General features: G+C 37.6%; 1 protein-coding gene across 1 annotated transcript in view; it reads right to left on the bottom strand.

The window, feature by feature from the left end:
* LOC123879863 (putative pre-mRNA-splicing factor ATP-dependent RNA helicase DHX16) overlaps positions 1-23,426 on the bottom strand; it is a 73,620-nt gene that overhangs the window by 48,481 nt on the left and 1,713 nt on the right. The window contains exons 3-5 of the mRNA XM_045927753.1: positions 20,571-20,718; positions 19,836-19,995; positions 19,055-19,180 (exon numbers count right to left, since the gene is read on the bottom strand). Of these exons, the coding sequence (XP_045783709.1) occupies positions 19,055-19,180; positions 19,836-19,995; positions 20,571-20,716 (432 nt within the window). The 5' untranslated portion in view covers positions 20,717-20,718. The remainder of the gene's footprint in view (positions 1-19,054; positions 19,181-19,835; positions 19,996-20,570; positions 20,719-23,426) is intronic.

Here is a 23,426-nt window from a genome sequence, read left to right as displayed (position 1 = left end):
ATTTCGAAAAATTAAAAAAAAAAATGCAAAATGGACGCCAACTCGTTTCACTGAAAGATTTTACACGGTTTCATAATTTTCCTATTAACTACAGGATATACCGCTCCCGATGACGTTTCAATCTTTCCTCTCGCTCGCACCCACGCGAAAGGCGATACCGTGAAAAAGACCGTGTCGAAAATCACTTTTACTTTGATAAATTCCAGTGTTGCCAGTCTCCGGTGACAAAAATACCCAAATGTCATTTGTACGAGCAAAATACGTAATCGCTCATACTCGAATTTTGCGAAAAGTCCGTATTTCGATTTTTTACAGTTTCCCGAAAATCTTGAAATTTCCCGAAAAATGGGGTAATTTTTTTCCTCCAATCTATACCTCGAGCCTATACGTACAATCGCTACATAGAAGCCGAATCGCTCCGATGTTGCCAACTTTCAGATATTTAACTTTTAAAATTGCGTTTTTTCGTACCTCTAACAAAACGGTCGCCACGACAGCCGCCATCTTGAATTTTTAAAAACCACTCCCGTTCTGTCAAAATACAGGATAATCGTGGGCGACCCACGAAAAAATAATTATCCTCGATTACCCCGTCTTGGATCTGTGGCGCCGCGGTTCGGGGTCGAAAAATCAAAATTTTGAAAACGCTACGGCTCAGCCGCCATCTTGTTTTTCCAATTTTTTCCACATTTTTTCTTAATCATTTACTACTTTCTACAAAGTTTGCAAAACTCAACAAAATCGGTTGGAAAACAACGGAGCTGCAAAAATCACGTCGGCCGCCATCTTGTTTTTCCGAAATGTCATAATTTTTCCCCAGAGGGTTCCCGAATCCGAACACATCTCCCCTACATCACTATATCATTTTCCGTCTCCTTCTAGGAGAACAATTATGTCAATGAGTGAGTGAGTCAGTGGTAATTGAGCTATATATAGTATAATAACTAGTTTTTGCTCGGTGCGCGAGCTGCTAAAGCAGCTCACGTGACGTGGTAAGGTTAACTTTATTATATCAAACCAAATTGATTTATTAAGATACACAATTCACCCTGTAAAACCCCATAAAATGACAGGCATTTCTATTTTTTGTAGAAAATGTAAGTCCGCCATCTTGGATTTGAAAATAAATGTCATTATCAAAATCAGCACCCTGAAAAACCCTGAAAACGATATCCATATTTTTTTTTGTAAATTAGGATAATAATTTAGTAGGGTGCGTGGGTGCGCGGACCACTAAAGTGGTCCGCGAGCATGCAGGGTTTGTTCCATCGAGTAGACCTTCGGACCCTGATCATCTTTTGCCAAGAAACCACTCTTCCATCTATTATAGCCTCCGAGATGGACACCGACGAAATTTGTACGGCGGCCATCTTGTTTTTCCAAAATTTTTCACTTTTTCTATTAATCGTTTACTACATTCTTCAAAGATTGCGAGTTTCAACGAAATCGGTTGGAAAACAAAAGAGTTGCAAAAATCACGTCGGCCGCCATCTTGTTTTTCTGAAATGTCATAATTTTTCCCTACTCGCCTCCCCCACCCGAACACATCTCCGCTACATTATCGTATCGTTTTCCGTCTCTTTCTAGGAGAATGAGACATTCAATATTCGCCATACAAAACGTATGGGAAAATAAATTCCGCCATTTTGAATTTTTTTTCTATTTATCAATTAGACCTTTGGATCCTGATCCTCTTTTGCCACGAAACCGCACCTCCATCTTTTATACCCTCCGAGCTGGACGCCGGCGAAATTTGTATGGCGGCCATCTTTTCTTCGCCATTTTGAATTTTTTTTCAGCTTTTTGGCAATTGGATGATGTCATGAATGACATTTGGTCGAGCACCCCCCACCTATCTTCAATACCTTGAGTGGACCCTTCACCCGTCTCCGACATCCTCGATCATCAGCTATTTCCAAATTTTTCCTCGATTTTTTTTTTGTTTTCTATACGAAACCATCAGTGAAAAAAAACATTTTCATACAAAATTTTACAGGAGGAGTTTTTGGGGAAAATCTCGAAAATCTCCCCAAATGTGGCAGCACTGTTTACATAATTCGATACTGCTGGTTGAGTCACACAATCGATTGATACATCTCGACTTTCCAAAATGTTGCCAACTGCCTCAAAAACGTGGTCAAAATTTCGAAAAATAAAAAAAAATACAAAATGGCCGTCAACTCGTTTCACAGGAAGATTTTACACGGTTTCATAATTTTCCTATTAACTACAGGATATACCGCGCCCGATGACGTTTCAATCTTTCCTCTCACTCGCACCCACACGAAAGGGGATACCGTGAAAAAGACCGTGTCGAAAATCACTTTTACTGTGATAAATTCCAGTGTTGCCAGTCTCCGGTGACAAAAATACCCAAATGTCATTTGTACGAGCAAAACAGATAATCACTCATACTCGGATTTTGCTAAAAGTGCGTATTTCTATTTTTTACAATTTCCCGAAAATCTTGAAATTTCCCTAAAAATGGGGTAATTTTTTCCCACCGATCTATACCTCGAATCAATACGTACAACCGCTTCATAGAAGCCGAATCGCTCCGATATTGCCAACTTTGGGATATTTAACTTTTAAAATTGCGTTTTTTCGTACCTCTAACATAACGGCCGCCATGACAGCCGCCATCTTGAATTTTTAAAAACCACTCCCGTTCTGTCAAAATACAGGATAATCGTGGGCGAAACCAGAAAAAATAATTATCCTCGATTACCCCGTCTCGGATCTGTGGCGCTGCGGTTAGGGGTCGAAAAATGAAAATTTTGAAAACGCTCCATCTCGGCCGCCATTTTGTTTTTCCAATTTTTTCTACATTTTCTGGTAACCGTTTACTACTTTCTACAAAGTTTGCAAAATTCGACGAAATCGGTTGGAAAACAACGGAGCTGCAAAAATCACGTCGGCCGCCATCTTGTTTTTCTGAAATGTCATAATTTTTCCCCAGAGGGTTCCCGAAACCGAACACAACTCCCCCACATCATTATATCATTTTCCGTCTCCTTCTAGGAGAACAATTATGTCAATGAGTCAGTGAGTCAGTGAGTGGTAATTGAGCTATATATAGTATAACTAGTGTTTTGCTCGGTGCGCGAGCTGCTAAAGCAGCTCGCGTGACGTGGTAAGGTTAACTTTTTATTATATAAAACCAAATTGATTTATTAAGATACATAATTCACCCCGAAATTCACCATAAAAAGACACCCATATCGATTTTTTTCTTAAAAAATGCATGTCCGCCATCTTGGATTTCAAAATAAATGTCGTTACCAAAATCAGCACCCTGGAAAACTCTGAAAACGACATCCATATCATTTTTTGTAATAACGGGGTAGTTGAGGCTAATAAAGTAGGGTGCGTGGGTGCGCGGACCACTAAAGTGGTCCGCGAGCATGCAGAGTTTGTTTGTTTCCACCGAGTAGACCTTCGGACCCTGATCATCTTTTGCCAAGAAACCACTCTTCCATCTTTTATAGCCTCCGAGATAGACATCGACGAAATTTATACGGCGGCCATCTTGTTTTTCCAAAATTTTCCACTTTTCCTATTAATCGTTTACTACATTCTTCAAAGATTGCGAGTTTCAACGAAATCGGTTGGAAAACAAAAGAGTTGCAAAAATCACGTCGGCCGCCATCTTGTTTTTCTGAAATATCATAATTTTCCCCTACTCATATCGTGCACCCGAACATATCTCCCGAACATCATCGTATCGTTTATTGTTTCTTTCTAGGAGAATAAAACATAAAATATTCGCCATACAAAATGTATGGAAAAATAAATTCCGCCATTTTGAATTTTTTTTCTATTCATCGAGTAGACCTTTGGATTCTGATCCTCTTTTGTCAAGAAACCACACTTCCATCTTTTATACCCTCCGAGCTGGACGCCGGCAAAATTTGTATGGCGGCCATCTTTTTTTCGCCATTTTGAATTTTTTTTCAGCTTTTTGGCAATTGGATGACGTCATGAATGACATTTGGTCGAGCACCCCCCACCTATCTTCAATACCTTGAGCGGACCCTTCACCCGTCTCCGACATCCTCGATCATCAGCTATTTCCAAATTTTTCCTCGATTTTTTTTTTGTTTTCTATACGAAACCATCAGTGGAAAAAAAAAATTTCATACAAAATTTTACAGGAAGAGTTTTTGGGGAGAATCTCGAAAATCTCCCCAAATGTGGAAACACTGTTTACATATTTTGATACTGCTGGTTGAGTCACACAATCGATTGATATATGTCGACTTTCCAAAATGTTGCCAACTGTCTCAAAAACGTGGTCAAAATTTCGAAAAATAAAAAAAAATACAAAATGGCCGCCTACTCGTTTCATAGAAAGATTTTACACGGTTTCATAATTTTCCTATTAACTACAGGATATACCGCTCCCGATGACGTTTCAATCTTTCCTCTCGCTCGCACCCACGCGAAAGGGGATACCGTGAAAAAGACCATGCCAAAAATCACTTTTTCTTTGATAAATTCCAGTGTTGCCAGTCTTCGGTGACAAAAATACACAAATGTCATTTGTACGAGCAAAACACATAATCGCTCATACTCGGATTTTGCTAAAAGTGCGTATTTCGATTTTTTACAATTTCCCGAAAATCTTGAAATTTCCCCAAAAAATGGGGTAATTTTTTCCCACCGATCTATACCTCGAGTCTATACGTACAACCGCTTCATAGAAGCCGAATCGCTCCGATGCTGCCAACTTTGAGATATTTAACTTTTAAAATTGCGTTTTTTCGTACCTCGAACAAAACAGCCGCCATGACAGCCGCCATTTTGAATTTTTTAAAACCAGTCCCATTCTGTCAAAATACAGGATAATCGTGGGCGAAACACGAAAAAATAGTTATCCTCGACTACCCCGTCTCGGATCTGTGGCGCCGCGGTTCGGGGTCGAAAAATCAAAAATTTTGAAACGCTACGACTCGGCCGCCATCTTGTTTTTCCAATTTTTTCGACATTTCCCATTAATCGTTTACTACATTCTTTAATAGTTGCGAATTTGAACGGAGTCCCTTAAAAAACAAAGGAGCTGCAAAAATCACGTCGGCCGCCATCTTGTTTTTCCGAAATGTCATAATTTTTCCCCAGAGGGTTCCCGAAACCGAACACAACTCCCCTACATCATTATATCATTTTCCGTCTCTTTCTAGGAGAACAATTATGTCAATGAGTCAGTGAGTCAGTGAGTGGTAATCGAGCTATATATAGTATAATAACTACTTTTTGCTCGGTGCGCGAGCTGCTAAAGCAGCTCACGTGACGTGGTAAGGTTAACTTTATTATATAAAACCAAATTGATTTATTAAGATAATTCACCCCGAAAAACCCCATAAAATGACAGGCATTTCTATTTTTTGTAGAAAATGTAAGTCCGCCATCTTGGATTTGAAAATAAATGTCATTATCAAAATCAGCACCCTGGAAACCCTGAAAACGATATCCATATTATTTTTTGTAAATTAGGATAATAATTTAGTAGGGTGCGTGGGTGCGCGGACCACTAAAGTGGTCCGCGAGCATGCAGTGTTTGTTTCACCGAGTAGACCTTCGGACCCTGATCATCTTTTGCCAAGAAACCACTCTTCCATCTTTTATATCCTCCGAGATATACACCGACGAAATTTGTACGGCGGCCATCTTGTTTTTTCAAAATTTTCCACTTTTTCTATTAATCGTTTACTACATTCTTCAAAGATTGCGAGTTTCAACGAAATCGGTTGGAAAACAAAAGAGTTGCAAAAATCATATAGGCCGCCATCTTGTTTTTCTGAAATGTCATAATTTTCCCCTACTCATATCACGCATTTAAACATATCTCCCATACATCAATGTATCGTTTTCTGTCTCTTTCTACGAGAATGTGACATTCAATATTCGCCATACATTTTCTATGGGGAAAAAAAATCCGCCATTTTGAATTTTTTTTCTATTCATCGAGTAGACCTTCGGACCCTGATCATCTCTTGCCAAGAAACCACACTTCCATCTTTTATACCCTCCGAGCTGGACACCGGCGAAATTTGTATGGCGGCCATCTTTTCTTCGCCATTTTGAATTTTTTTTCAGCTTATTGGCAATTGGATGACGTCATGAATGACATTTGGTCGAGCACCCCCCACCTATCTTCAATACCTTGAGCGGACCCTTCACCCGTCTCCGACATCCTTCATCATCAGCTATTTCCAAATTTTTCCTCGATTTTTTTTTTGTTTTCTATACGAAACCATCAGTGAAAAAAAAATTTTTCATACAAAATTTTACAGGAGGAGTTTTTGGGGAGAATCTTGAAAATCTCCCCAAATGTGGCAACACTGTTCACATATTTCAATACTGCTGGTTGAGTCACACAATCGATTCATACATGTCGACTTTCCAAAATGTTGCCAACTGCCTCAAAAACGTGATCAAAATTTCGAAAAATTAAAAAAAATACAAAATGGCCGCCAACTCGTTTCACAGAAAGATTTTACACGGTTTCATAATTTTCCTATTAACTACAGGATGTACCGCTCCCGATGACGTTTCAATCTTTCCTCTCGCTTGCACCCACGCGAAAGGGGATACCGTGAAAAAGACCGTGTCGAAAATCACTTTTACTTTGATAAATTCCAGTGTTGCCAGTCTCCGGCGACAAAAATACCCAAATTTCATTTGTACGAGCAAAACACTTAATCGCTCATACTCGGATTTTGCGAAAAGTCCGTATTTCGATTTTTTACATTTTCGCAAAAATCTTGAAATTTCCCGAAAAATGGGGTAATTTTTCCCCACCAATCTATACATCGAGTCTATACGTACAATCGCTTCATAGAAACCGAATCGCTCCAATGTTGCCAACTTTGAGATATTTAACTTTTAAAATTGCGTTTTTTCGTACCTCGAACAAAACGGCCGCCATGACAGCCGCCATCTTGAATTTTTAAAAACCACTCCCTTTCTGTCAAAATACAGGATAATCGTGGGCGAAATAGGAAAAAATAATTTTCCTCGACTACCCCGTTTCGGATCTGTGGCGCCGCGGTTCGGGGTCGAAAAATCAAAATTTTGAAAACGCTACGGTTCGGCCGCCATCTTGTTTTTTCAATTTTTTTTACATTTTTTGTTAACCGTTTACTACATTCTTTAATAGTTGCGAGTTTGAACGGAGTCCCTTAAAAAACAAAGGAGCTGCAAAAATCACGACGGCCGCCATCTTGTTTTTCCGAAATGTCATAATTTTTCCCCAGTCGAATCCCGCATCCGAACACATTTCCCCTACATCATTATATCATTTTCCGTCTCTTTCTAGGAGAACAATTATGTCAATGAGTCAGTGAGTGGTAATTGAGCTATATATAGTATAATAACTACTTTTTGCTCGGTGCGCGAGCTGCTAAAGCAGCTCACGTGACGTGGTAAGGTTAACTTTATTATATAAAACCAAATTGATTTATTAAGATAATTCACCCCGAAAAACCCCATAAAATGACAGGCATTTCTATTTTTTGTAGAAAATGTAAGTCCGCCATCTTGGATTTGAAAATAAATGTCATTATCAAAATCAGCACCCTGGAAACCCTGAAAACGATATCCATATTATTTTTTGTAAATTAGGATAATAATTTAGTAGGGTGCGTGGGTGCGCGGACCACTAAAGTGGTCCGCGAGCATGCAGTGTTTGTTTCACCGAGTAGACCTTCGGACCCTGATCATCTTTTGCCAAGAAACCACTCTTCCATCTTTTATATCCTCCGAGATATACACCGACGAAATTTGTACGGCGGCCATCTTGTTTTTTCAAAATTTTCCACTTTTTCTATTAATCGTTTACTACATTCTTCAAAGATTGCGAGTTTCAACGAAATCGGTTGGAAAACAAAAGAGTTGCAAAAATCATATAGGCCGCCATCTTGTTTTTCTGAAATGTCATAATTTTCCCCTACTCATATCACGCATTTAAACATATCTCCCATACATCAATGTATCGTTTTCTGTCTCTTTCTACGAGAATGTGACATTCAATATTCGCCATACATTTTCTATGGGGAAAAAAAATCCGCCATTTTGAATTTTTTTTCTATTCATCGAGTAGACCTTCGGACCCTGATCATCTCTTGCCAAGAAACCACACTTCCATCTTTTATACCCTCCGAGCTGGACACCGGCGAAATTTGTATGGCGGCCATCTTTTCTTCGCCATTTTGAATTTTTTTTCAGCTTATTGGCAATTGGATGACGTCATGAATGACATTTGGTCGAGCACCCCCCACCTATCTTCAATACCTTGAGCGGACCCTTCACCCGTCTCCGACATCCTTCATCATCAGCTATTTCCAAATTTTTCCTCGATTTTTTTTTTGTTTTCTATACGAAACCATCAGTGAAAAAAAAATTTTTCATACAAAATTTTACAGGAGGAGTTTTTGGGGAGAATCTTGAAAATCTCCCCAAATGTGGCAACACTGTTCACATATTTCAATACTGCTGGTTGAGTCACACAATCGATTCATACATGTCGACTTTCCAAAATGTTGCCAACTGCCTCAAAAACGTGATCAAAATTTCGAAAAATTAAAAAAAATACAAAATGGCCGCCAACTCGTTTCACAGAAAGATTTTACACGGTTTCATAATTTTCCTATTAACTACAGGATGTACCGCTCCCGATGACGTTTCAATCTTTCCTCTCGCTTGCACCCACGCGAAAGGGGATACCGTGAAAAAGACCGTGTCGAAAATCACTTTTACTTTGATAAATTCCAGTGTTGCCAGTCTCCGGCGACAAAAATACCCAAATTTCATTTGTACGAGCAAAACACTTAATCGCTCATACTCGGATTTTGCGAAAAGTCCGTATTTCGATTTTTTACATTTTCGCAAAAATCTTGAAATTTCCCGAAAAATGGGGTAATTTTTCCCCACCAATCTATACATCGAGTCTATACGTACAATCGCTTCATAGAAACCGAATCGCTCCAATGTTGCCAACTTTGAGATATTTAACTTTTAAAATTGCGTTTTTTCGTACCTCGAACAAAACGGCCGCCATGACAGCCGCCATCTTGAATTTTTAAAAACCACTCCCTTTCTGTCAAAATACAGGATAATCGTGGGCGAAATAGGAAAAAATAATTTTCCTCGACTACCCCGTTTCGGATCTGTGGCGCCGCGGTTCGGGGTCGAAAAATCAAAATTTTGAAAACGCTACGGTTCGGCCGCCATCTTGTTTTTTCAATTTTTTTTACATTTTTTGTTAACCGTTTACTACATTCTTTAATAGTTGCGAGTTTGAACGGAGTCCCTTAAAAAACAAAGGAGCTGCAAAAATCACGACGGCCGCCATCTTGTTTTTCCGAAATGTCATAATTTTTCCCCAGTCGAATCCCGCATCCGAACACATTTCCCCTACATCATTATATCATTTTCCGTCTCTTTCTAGGAGAACAATTATGTCAATGAGTCAGTGAGTGGTAATTGAGCTATATATAGTATAATAACTACTTTTTGCTCGGTGCGCGAGCTGCTAAAGCAGCTCACGTGACGTGGTAAGGTTAACTTTATTATATAAAACCAAATTGATTTATTAAGATAATTCACCCCGAAAAACCCCATAAAATGATAGGCATTTCTATTTTTTGTAGAAAATGTAAGTCCGCCATCTTGGATTTGAAAATAAATGTCATTATCAAAATCAGCACCCTGGAAACCCTGAAAACGATATCCATATTATTTTTTGTAAATTAGGATAATAATTTAGTAGGGTGCGTGGGTGCGCGGACCACTAAAGTGGTCCGCGAGCATGCAGTGTTTGTTTCACCGAGTAGACCTTCGGACCCTGATCATCTTTTGCCAAGAAACCACTCTTCCATCTTTTATATCCTCCGAGATATACACCGACGAAATTTGTACGGCGGCCATCTTGTTTTTTCAAAATTTTCCACTTTTTCTATTAATCGTTTACTACATTCTTCAAAGATTGCGAGTTTCAACGAAATCGGTTGGAAAACAAAAGAGTTGCAAAAATCATATAGGCCGCCATCTTGTTTTTCTGAAATGTCATAATTTTCCCCTACTCATATCACGCATTTAAACATATCTCCCATACATCAATGTATCGTTTTCTGTCTCTTTCTACGAGAATGTGACATTCAATATTCGCCATACATTTTCTATGGGGAAAAAAAATCCGCCATTTTGAATTTTTTTTCTATTCATCGAGTAGACCTTCGGACCCTGATCATCTCTTGCCAAGAAACCACACTTCCATCTTTTATACCCTCCGAGCTGGACACCGGCGAAATTTGTATGGCGGCCATCTTTTCTTCGCCATTTTGAATTTTTTTTCAGCTTATTGGCAATTGGATGACGTCATGAATGACATTTGGTCGAGCACCCCCCACCTATCTTCAATACCTTGAGCGGACCCTTCACCCGTCTCCGACATCCTTCATCATCAGCTATTTCCAAATTTTTCCTCGATTTTTTTTTTGTTTTCTATACGAAACCATCAGTGAAAAAAAAATTTTTCATACAAAATTTTACAGGAGGAGTTTTTGGGGAGAATCTTGAAAATCTCCCCAAATGTGGCAACACTGTTCACATATTTCAATACTGCTGGTTGAGTCACACAATCGATTCATACATGTCGACTTTCCAAAATGTTGCCAACTGCCTCAAAAACGTGATCAAAATTTCGAAAAATTAAAAAAAATACAAAATGGCCGCCAACTCGTTTCACAGAAAGATTTTACACGGTTTCATAATTTTCCTATTAACTACAGGATGTACCGCTCCCGATGACGTTTCAATCTTTCCTCTCGCTTGCACCCACGCGAAAGGGGATACCGTGAAAAAGACCGTGTCGAAAATCACTTTTACTTTGATAAATTCCAGTGTTGCCAGTCTCCGGCGACAAAAATACCCAAATTTCATTTGTACGAGCAAAACACTTAATCGCTCATACTCGGATTTTGCGAAAAGTCCGTATTTCGATTTTTTACATTTTCGCAAAAATCTTGAAATTTCCCGAAAAATGGGGTAATTTTTCCCCACCAATCTATACATCGAGTCTATACGTACAATCGCTTCATAGAAACCGAATCGCTCCAATGTTGCCAACTTTGAGATATTTAACTTTTAAAATTGCGTTTTTTCGTACCTCGAACAAAACGGCCGCCATGACAGCCGCCATCTTGAATTTTTAAAAACCACTCCCTTTCTGTCAAAATACAGGATAATCGTGGGCGAAATAGGAAAAAATAATTTTCCTCGACTACCCCGTTTCGGATCTGTGGCGCCGCGGTTCGGGGTCGAAAAATCAAAATTTTGAAAACGCTACGGTTCGGCCGCCATCTTGTTTTTTCAATTTTTTTTACATTTTTTGTTAACCGTTTACTACATTCTTTAATAGTTGCGAGTTTGAACGGAGTCCCTTAAAAAACAAAGGAGCTGCAAAAATCACGACGGCCGCCATCTTGTTTTTCCGAAATGTCATAATTTTTCCCCAGTCGAATCCCGCATCCGAACACATTTCCCCTACATCATTATATCATTTTCCGTCTCTTTCTAGGAGAACAATTATGTCAATGAGTCAGTGAGTGGTAATTGAGCTATATATAGTATAACTAGTGTTTTGCTCGGTGCGCGAGCTGCTAAAGCAGCTCACGTGACGTGGTAAGGTTAACTTTTATTATATAAAACCAAATTGATTTATTAAGATAATTCACCCCGAAAAACCCCATAAAATGACAGGCATTTCTATTTTTTGTAGAAAATGTAAGTCCGCCATCTTGGATTTGAAAATAAATGTCATTATCAAAATCAGCACCCTGGAAACCCTGAAAACGATATCCATATTATTTTTTGTAAATTAGGATAATAATTTAGTAGGGTGCGTGGGTGCGCGGACCACTAAAGTGGTCCGCGAGCATGCAGCGTTTGTTCCACCGAGTAGACCTTCGGACTCTGATCATCTTTTGCCAAGAAACCACTCTTCCATCTTTTATAGCCTCCGAGATAGACACCGACGAAATTTGTACGGCGGCCATTTTGTTTTTCCAAAATTTTCCACTTTTTCTATTAATCGTTTAGTACATTCTTCAAAGATTGCGAGTTTCAACGAAATCGGTTGGAAAACAAAAGAGTTGCAAAAATCACGTCGGTCGCCATCTTGTTTTTCTGAAATGTCATAATTTTCCCCTACTCATATCGCGCATCTGAACATATCTCCCATACATCAATGTATCGTTTTCCGTCTCTTTCTAGGAGAATGAGACATTCATAATCGCCATACAAAATGTATGGAAAAATAAATTCCGCCATTTTGAATTTTTTTTCTATTCATCAAGTAGACCTTCGGATCCTGATTCTCTTTTGCCAAGAAACCACACCTCCATCTTTTATACCCTCCGAGCTGGAGACCGGCGAAATTTGTATGGTGGCCATCTTTTCTTCGCCATTTTGAATTTTTTTTCAGCTTTTTGGCAATTGGATGATGTCATGAATGACATTTGCTCGAGCACCCCCCACCTATCTTCAATACCTTAAGCGGGCCCTCCACCCGTCTCCGAAACCCTCAATCATCAGCTCTCTCCATAATTTTGGCTTACTAACTTTTTGTTTTCTATACGACAGCATCAGTGAAAAAAAAATTTTTCATACAAAATTTTACAGGAGTTTCTTAGTTGAAAATCTCGAAAATCTCCCCAAAAGTGGCAACACCGGTTGCATATCTCGATACTGCCAGCCGAGATACACAATCGATTCATGCATATTGACTTTCCAAAATGTTGCCAACTGCCTCAAAAACGTGATCAAAATTTCGAAAAATTCAAAAAATTACAAAATGGCCGCCAACTCGTTTCACAGAAAGATTTTACACGGTTTCATAATTTTCCTATTAACTACAGGATATACCGCGCCCGATGACGTTTCAATCTCTCCTCTCGCTCGCACCCACACGAAAGGGGATACCGTGAAAAAGACCGTGTCGAAAATCACTTTCACTTTGATTAATTCCAGTGTTACCAGTCTCCGGCGACAAAAATACCCAAATGTCATTTGTATGATCAAAACACGTAATCGCTCATACTCGGATTTTGCGAAAAGTCTGTATTTCGATTTTTTATAATTTCCCGAAAATCTTGAAATTTCCCGAAAAATGGGGTAATTTTTTCCCACCGATCTATACCTCGAGTCCATACGTACAATCGCTTCATAGGAACCGAATCGCTCCGATGTTGCCAACTTTGAGATATTTAACTTTTAAAATTGCGTTTTTTCGTACCTCGAACAAAACGGCCGCCATGACAGCCGCCATCTTGAATTTTGAAAAACCACTCTCGTTCTGTCAAAATACAGGATAGTCGTGGTTGAAACCAGAAAAAATAATTATCCTAGATTACCCCGTTCCGGATCTGTGGCGCCGCGGTTCGGGGTCGAAAAATCAAAATTTTCAAAACGCTACGGTTCGGCCGCCATCTTGTTTTTTCAATTTTTTTTACATTTTCTATTAACCGTTTCCTACTTTCTTTTAAGATTGTAAAATTCGACGAAATCGGTTGGAAAACAACGGAGCTGCAAAAATCACCTCGGCCGCCATCTTGTTTTTCCGAAACGTCATAATTTTTCCCCAGTAGACTCCCCCATCCGAACACAACTCCCCTACATCACTATATCATTTTCCTTCTCTTTCTAGGAGAACAATTATGTCAATGAGTCAGTCAGTCAGTGGTAATCGAGCTATATATAGTATAACTAGCTTTTGCTCGGTGCGCGAGCTGCTAAAGCAGCTCGCGTGACGTGGTAAGGTTAATTTTATTATATAAAACCAAATTGATTTATTAAGATACAAAATTCACCCCGAAAACACCATAAAACGACACCCACATCGAATTTTTTCTTAAAAAATGCATGTCCGCCATCTTGGATTACAAAATAAATGTCATTATCAAAATCAGCACCGTGGAAAACTCTGAAAACGACATCCATATCATTTTTTGTAAAAAACGGGGTAGTTGAGGTTAATAAAGTAGGGTGCGTGGGTGCGCGGACCACTAAAGTGGTCCGCGAGCATGCAGAGTTTGTTCCACCGAGTAGACCTTCGGACCCTGATCATCTTTTGCCAAGAAACCACTCTTCCATCTTTTATAGCCTCCGAGATAAACACCGACGAAATTTGTACGGCGGCCATCTTGTTTTTCCAAAATTTTCCACTTTTTCTATTAATCGTTTACTACATTCTTCAAAGATTGCGAGTTTCAACGAAATCGGTGGGAAAACAAAAGAGTTGCAAAAATCACGTCGGTCGCCATCTTGTTTTTCTGAAATGTCATAATTTTTCCCTACTCGCCTCCCCCACCCGAACACATCTTCCCTACATTATCGTATCGTTATCCGTCTCTTTCTAGGAGAATGAGGCATTCAATATTCGCCATACAAAATGTATGGAAAAATAAATTCCGCCATTTTGATTTTTTTTCTATTTATCGAGTAGACCTTCGGATCCTGATTCTCTTTTGCCAAGAAACCACACTTCCATCTTTTATACCCTCCGAGCTGGACACTGGCGAAATTTGTATGGCGGCCATCTTTTCTTCGCCATTTTGAATTTTTTTTCAGCTTTTTGGCAATTGGATGACGTCATGAATGACATTTGCTCGAGCACCCCCAACCTATCTTCAATACCTTAAGCGGGCCTTCCACCCGTCTCCGAAACCCTCAATCATCAGCTCTCTCCATAATTTTGGCTTACTAACTTTTTGTTTTCTATACGACACCATCAGTGAAAAAAAAATTTTTCATACAAAATTTTACAGGAGTTTCTTAGTTGAAAATCTCGAAAATCTCCCCAAAAGTGGCAACACCGTTTCTATATTTCGATATTGCCGGCTGAGTCACACAATCGATTCATACATACTGACTTTCCAAAATGTTGCCAACTGCCTCAAAAACGTGATCAAAATTTCGAAAAATTAAAAAAAATACAAAATGGCCGCCAACTCATTTCACAGAAAGATTTTACACGGTTTCATAATTTTCCTATTAACTACAGGATATACCGCTCCCGATAACGTTTCAATCTCTCATCTCGCTCGCACCCACGCGAACCGGTCGCCCCTAAAAAAGACCGTGTCGTAATTCACTTTTACTTTGATAAATTCCAGTGTTGCCAGTCTCCGGTGACAAAAATACCCAAATGTCATTTGTACGAGCAAAACACGTAATCACTCATACTCGGATTTTGCTAAAAGTGCGTATTTCGATTTTTTACAATTTCCCGAAAATCTTGAAATTTCCCTAAAAACGGGGTAATTTTTTCCCACCGATCTATACCTAGAGTCTATACGTACAACCGCTTCATAGAAGCCGAATCGCTCCGATCTTGCCAACTTTGAGATATTTAACTTTTAAAATTGCGTTTTTTCGTACCTCTAACATAATGGCCGCCACGACAGCCGCCATCTTGAATTTTTAAAAACCACTCCCATTCCGTCAAAATTCAGGATAATCATAGACGAAACCAGAAAAAAATAATTATTATCGATTTCCCGTTTCGGATCTGTGGCGCCGCGGTTCGGGGTCGAAAAATCAAAATTTTGAAAACGCTACGGTTCGGCCGCCATCTTGTTTTTTCAATTTTTTCGACATTTCCCATTAATCGTTTACTATTTTCTTCAAAGATTGCAAAATTCAACGAAATCGGTTGGAAAACAACGGAGCTGCAAAAATCACGTCGGCCGCCATCTTGTTTTTCCGAAAAGTCATAATTTTTCCCCAGAGGATTCCCGAATCCGAACACATCTCCCCTACATCACTATATCATTTTCCTTCTCTTTCTAGGAGAACAATTATGTCAATGAGTGAGTCAGTCAGTGGTAATCGAGCTATATATAGTATAATATACGTTCAATAACAAAAAACTACGCTAAGTTGCTGCATCTAATAGAAATAAGTTTACATCCCATCGATATAATAATATTAACCGAAGTAGGTATAGCACAGAATGTCTGTCATTTGTTCAACATTCCTGGCTATAAAATGCATTCACAACTGCGACAGAATAGAAAAGGCGGAGGTGTTATCGTGTATATAAGGAACTATTTAAAATTTACTTATATGACTTATAGTTCACAAACATTTGAGTCGATAATTGGTTCTATTAAAACACCGTGTAATACAGTAATCGCCTTGTGTGCAATTTATAGACCTCCATCTTATAATAAGCAGCTGTTTATTAATGAATTGTCACTATTATTAGATAACTTACAGCACTTTGTCAACATTATAGTTATTGGAGATATGAACATAGACCTGAAATTGTCATCCGTTATGAGAGATAAGTACTTAAACCTACTGGCGGAGCAGGGTCTGAAGTGTGGTATTAGTGATTATACACGTATTGAAAAAAGATTAAGTTTAACTACAAAATCGTGCATTGATCACATTTTTGTGCGCTCCCACACGGCGGACCCTTGCACGGCTGCGGTCGATACGGTACTGGCGGATCATCGCCTGACCATAATAGCACTATGCAATATTTACGAATCAAGGTCACTTAACTTTACTGTAAGCAAGCAAATACCTATTTATGACCCTGTGATATTAGGCGAGGAATTATGTGCGGATTGGTCTCATATTGACAATATGCAGTCTCCGCAGCAAATGTATACTTTCATTTCTGATACTTTTAATAATGCTTATTCAAAGGCAAAGAGAATTATTAATATAAATTCAAAACTACATTGCCAGGCGCCATGGATAAATAAAAAAATCATTAATTTGAGTAATAAGCGAGATGAATTGTTTCATAAATGGAAGAAAGATCAAAATAACGTAGTGTTAAGATTAGAATATAATAGGAAAAGAAATAAGGTAAATAAAATAACTGAATACTATAGAAATTTATACTATAAAAAGAAAATAATTAAAAATTTTAATAATTCAAGAAAATTGTGGCAATTACTAAATGATATCGCAGGAAGGATAGTAAGATCAATTGATGAGGTTGTGTTAAATGCTTTTAAATCGCTCAGTCGTGTACCACAGCAAATTGCAGACAACTTTGCGACCAACTTTGACACTACCGTGAAAAATATATTGCCGAATTGCAACCAGAACTTATTAAATCGTGGTCAAAACAACACGATACAATCTAATTGTAGCATGTATTTTAGGAAGGCAACGCCGGATAGTGTCTATAAATTAATAAATAGGTTTCGTATTGATAAAGCCCCAGGATTTGATTGTGTTAGAATGAAAGACATCAAGGGCATTGCTAATATAATTTCAGAACCTTTAGCTAAATTCATAAATGCCTGTATTAAAACTGAGTCGTATCCTGATGAACTTAAAGTAGGTTGTGTAAGACCAGTACACAAGAAAGGTAAATATGATGACATAAATAATTATAGGCCAATCACTTTAACATCTTCCATAGATAAAATAGTAGAAAAATATATCTGTAATCAAATACATGTGTTCTATCAAAAAAATGATATTTTAAGCTCTAGCCAATTTGGTTTTAGGCCCGGAAAGAATACGACAATGTTATTGTCAGACTTTACAGATCAAGTTAATTCATGGATGAACCAAAAACTACATGTTCTGACTTTATTTATTGATTTTTCTCGTGCATTTGACACATTAGATCACAACAAGCTTATTACAAGATTAGAAAACTCAGGTATACGGGGATCTCTTTTAAATTGGTGTCAAAACTATCTGAGTAATAGAAGCTACCGCGTTAGGATCTGTGACAGCTATAGCGCACCAATCACAGTAACTGAGGGCACAGCTCAAGGTTCCGTGCTTGGACCATTGCATTTTATAGCTTATGTGAATGATATGAATAAGATATTTAGCCACTGTACTACGTACCAATATGCTGATGATACATGCATGCTTGTAGCAGCTAAAGATGTCAATGATGCCTTGCTAATGCTACAGGAAGACTTTGATAATTTAAATAAATGGTGTCATGATAGTGGTTTAATATTAAACTCTCAAAAGACAAAATTAGTCCACATACATTCACCAAATTTAAAAGCTAACAGCATGTTAAAACATAAACTTATTGCGCATAATCATAATTGTTTGCACCAACCACATAGCAACTGTAATTGTCCCACTATTGAAATAGTTAACTCGCATAAATACTTAGGATTAATAATTGACCATAAGTTCAACTGGCATGAGCACATAAAGCATGTCTGTGATAAGCTCAGAGCATTCTTGGCAAACTTATTTATAATTAGAAAGAGGTTAAATTTTAAAGTCAAATTGATGCTGTACAATGCTCTTGCCGACTCCATAATTGCTTATGGGTTGAGTAGCTATGGTCGAACCGACAAGTCGCACTTACAACATGTTTATCAGTTGCAACTGAGGATTTTAAAAACCATTGTTCCTCTAAATATTAAACTACTTGCAAAAAATAATGAAAATCTTATATTTAAGTATTGTAAAGTGATTAATATTTATGACAAAGTACAATTTACGCTTCTGAAAGAACAATTTTTTAATTTAGCCATACAAAAGGAAGTTAGTAACAAAATTCAGACACGCAAAGTAACTCAAAAAAAAACTAGTTACCATCTTTGCAAAAAATAAATATGGTGAGCGCACTAGCGCGTACATGATCCCTCGCCTAATAAATAGTTTAGATAATAGTTTTAGATCAGGACTTACCGAATGTAACCTTAAACACAAGTTAAAATCATACTTTCAAAACAAATATCAACAATTCCCATTTTTGAAAAATTAAATATAACAAATTATTATTTTGTAACGTTCCCTAGTGCTTCTATAAATAATGTATATATTATTTATGGAAGCACTATACCCAAAATATTTTAATGGACGGAATGATAAGCAACAATACTAAACCTTAGTGGTTTTTTTTGTTGTGTTAAAAGCATTTGTAAAACGTTCAATATTTGATAGTTAATAAAAAAAAAAAAAAAAATTTGCGTCCACTGCTGGACATAGGCCTTCCCAATCGTGGGCATAAGCTAGTTGTATAATAAAAGAGAAGTGTACAACTTACATATTGTAGATTTTCATCTTTAAAAATGAGATGGGAGCTGTCTATGATCAGAACATTAATATTGGGTATTTTTACAATCTGCTCTTTCAGAATTCTCTGTAACACCTCAGAAGTACACACTAGGACCTGAAATTGTAGACATTTTTGTATATATAAATTCCAAAAGTGAATCACTCTTTTTTTTTCATTATTCAATATAGAACATGCTTGACCACAATCACACCTGATGGAAAGTGATGATGTGGCTTCATTTTAAAGGTGAAGTTTTTCATAGTCTGTCTGCATAAAATACAGAAATCTTTTGTAGAGCTGTGTATTTGTTTTTATGAAAATTATGGTTCCAAAAGAATTTTTAGATTCGCCTAACACAATAACCAGTCAAGTGTGAGTCTGACTCGCACTTGAAGGGTTCAGTACCATTGTGCAAAATGTAACACTTTTATGAGCATCACTGCGAGGCAATTACGGACAGCGCCATCTAGGATGTGATTTAGTAAACTAACTACTTGTTTCTGTACACATATTAATTTTTTTTTTTTTGACATAACCATCAATGGTGATTTTTCCTATAATTGTGCTATAAGACTTTGCTGCCTGCAAAATTTCATGATGCTAGATCAATGGGAAGTACCCCATTGGTTTTGATTATGATTGACAGACACGATACAGACAGACAACGATGAGATCCTTGATGAAAACGATGTGATGTGATGGTTCCTTTTTCTTTTTGAGGTACAGAACCCTAAAAGATGATGCTAGAAGGGTGTTAATCAAACCATACCTCTTTGACTTCCAGCTCCTGTCTCCAATCAGTAACATCGTCAAACCCATGCGCTTTGATCACCGACAGATCAGTGAGTATGGTCAATTCATGGGAGACACATTCTATGCGGGATGGCCGGGTTATGTACACTGAACGTTGGCTACCTGATGATAGGCGACTGGAAAGATTTAATTTAATTTTATGGCAACACACAGTACAATAATCTATATATTATATAAGGGGAATAATCTATATATAAGGGGAATATTAGTCATTTAACATGGCTAATATTCTTTTAAAAAAAAAATCAAATGACAGGAAATGTTGCTAATATTATAAATGCGAATGTCTGTTTGTGTGTTATATAATCACGCTTAAGCTACTGAACTGATTGAAATGTTTTGTACAGAGATAGTCTACAGCCTGAGAAAGGACATAGGCTACTTCTTAAAGCGAAACAAGTTTAAATTAAAAATTTATGACACCCCCGACAAGTGAAAGGTACAGTAACTAGAAAAGAGCTGATAACTTTCAAATGGCTGAACCGATTTTCTTGGATTATGGCTAAGAACACTCTCCATCCACCTTTCAAACATAAAAAAACTAAATTAAAACCGGTTCATTAGTTTAAGAGTTACGATGCCACGGACAGATACACACGCCAAACTTATAACACCCCTCTTTTTGGGTTGGGGGTTAAAAAGGGCTGTAAGGGGTTGAAATAGGGGATGAAAGTATGTTATATGCACTTACCCCCGTATCTTATAAGCATGCTCAATGAGCACACTAGTGGATATAAAGGCAGTGTGCTCAGTCACTAGAATATTTTTGGAGCCAGCGCATGCTGCCAGTCTGGCTCCACCCTCCGCTGCAGTAAATCGTGTGCACGAAGACTCCATTACTAAAATAAATAAACAAAAAAATTGGTTGTCTGTAAAGTCGGTTTACTGACGATAGTTGAACGTGACAACAAAGGCCGATTGTGCTTCTTTGTCGCTCGTTCCGCGCTCTCGCTTGCACTTCAAGCCTTATATGGAACGCCTCAGAGCGAGGTAACGCCGCATGAGTCATGTTTTTTCGGGCGTGCAGCCGGCTCTATCGAATTATAAGACGTTGTCACGTCAAAAATGTATTTAGCAAAAAGCTAATAACTATACTGTTATAATAAACAACTAGATGAGGCCCGCTGCTTAGCCCGCGTGGTTTGGTCAGATCCCCTGCAGCATCAGGATTGAAGAGTTGACATCCAAATTTTTAATAGAACAATGTCGCAAAGTTCCTTTATCGATTAAAAAAATACCATGCAAATCGGTTTAGAAATCTCGGAGATATCAGTATACATAAATAGAAAAACACAACTGCTCCATTTTTCAAAGTCAGTTAAGAAAGTAGCCTATGTTACTCCTTGGTTAATCCTCTACTTGTCTGTGAAAGTCCGGTCAAAATTGGTTTAGCCATTCCGAAGATTAGCCTGTTCTAACAGACAGACACATCAAATTTTATTTATTAGTATAGATGAAAGTCCAGTAGTTAAGATGTCAGAAGTGATGATTCAGGGTTTGATTCCAGGCCAATAACTTTTCAGAGCTATGTGCATTTTAAGTAAGTCATTTAATATCACTCGCTTTAACAGTAAAGGAAAGCATTCTGGATTCAATAAAAAACTTTATCACACTAATATTATAAAGGAGAAAGTTTGTATGTGTGTGTGTATGTTTGTTACTCCTTCACGCAAAAAGTACTGGACGGATTGGGCTGAAATTTAGAATGGAGATAGATTATACCCTGGATTAGCACATAGGCTACTTTTTATCCCGGAAAATCAAAGAGTTCCCACAGGAATTTTAAAAAACCTACATCCATGCGAACAAAGTCGCTGGCATCAGCTAGTTATTACTATTGCTACAATCATAACCTCTTAGTCTGTGGTTCAGGTGGCCAGAGTGTAAAACAAACTTTTAATATTTACAAGAATCTAGAGAATGCCAACGACTTCATCTGCGTGGATTTAGATTTTTAAAGATCCCGTGGGAACTGTTCGATTTTGCAGGATTAAAAGTTGCCTATTTCGATTACAGGGACGCCAGCTACTTCGGTACTTTTCATACAAATCGGTTAAATGGATGGATCTTTAGGAATCTTTAGGAACTCTTTCATTTTTCAGGATAAAAAGTAGCCTATGTCCATCCCCGGGATATAAGTTATCCCTGTACCAGAGATAGACAGACAGGCACACTTTCGCATCTATAATATTAGTATGGATTTGAAGGAAGACTTGCGGACGTTTTCTAACAAGGTGCCAAGCGGCATGGAGAGTATGGCATCACAACCGCTCCCATCTGGGCCGCAGACATACAAGTCAATTACTAAAACTAAATTTTCAATTAGCATGCTAAATCAAAGATATGTATGACTAACCTCGTCATTTAACTAAAATTGTCTAGGATGATAAATGTTTCACTTATACAGTGATCAAAACCGCATTATAATCTAGTGACTTATCAGTGCCATACAAATCATAGGTTTTTTTAAGTTATCCATACGTAAAATTCGCGGTGTAAGAACCAGATGAACGTAACTACAAAAAAATCAAAAATCGTTTTTTTTTTCATAAATTGGGTCACAATGTGGTCCTTTATGAACTGCCAAAACGACGTAACGATATAGTCAATATTTCACAAATTCCAAAAAAACGTATTAGCATTTCAACAAATTTCAATAGAACCAAAAAAACATATCATGAGTTCCGCTGAAATAGTTTTAAAAATCTTGCAACCAGTTAGGGCTATAGGAACGTATTTGCAAAGACAATATTTTTAACCGTAGAAATATTGTTTGTTTCACAATATCATAGAACCATATCAACGCAAAAGCTTTTACGTTGTTTTGGGTGTTACAAAATTGTGTTTGACGCTAAGTTTAAAAAGCCAAAACAACGTTTATCTATTTACGTTCTATTGGCCCAAACATTTTTGTAAAATAAATAATTTAAGTTAATGACCAAAGCGACGTAATACGATACACGTTACTCTGGCGGTACTATTTTCTTTGATAATTATTATAGTCCATTGAAAAATAAAAACTTACGTTAGTATGGCAGCTAAAAATTGATGATATTTTTTGAAAAAAAAAAAAGGGAGCAACAGAAAGAGAAAATGTATGTCAAAAATTCTTTTTAGCAACTTTGAGTATCTCAGAAACATTCGTAAGATTTTGTTTCAAAAAACTGACTGAAACTAATGTTGTTCAAATCGATAAACGGGGCAAACATGAACCTCACAATAAAAAATCGGCAGATACTAAGCAATTCATACGAGATCATATAAAATCTTTTCCCCGAATGCCTGCCCACTATGCGCGAAAAGATACAAAAAAAGAGTTTTTAGATCAAGATCTGAATGTAACCAAGATGTATGAGCTTTATAAAATTAAATGTTCTGAAGAGCAAAGAGAACCCGTTGACATAGCTTACTATCGTATAATTTTTAATATAGGTTTCTATAAACAACGGAAAGATATATGTGACAAATGTTTTACTTTTCAACATTTGAACGCAGAAGAAAAAGAGATGCAAAAAGAAGAGTATGAAAGGCATTTAGAAAGAAAAAT

The sequence above is a fragment of the Maniola jurtina genome, chromosome W, assembly GCF_905333055.1.
Source record: "Maniola jurtina chromosome W, ilManJurt1.1, whole genome shotgun sequence".
Classification (NCBI taxonomy): Eukaryota; Metazoa; Arthropoda; class Insecta; order Lepidoptera; family Nymphalidae; genus Maniola; species Maniola jurtina.
This window is presented reverse-complemented; position numbering and strand designations above follow the sequence as displayed.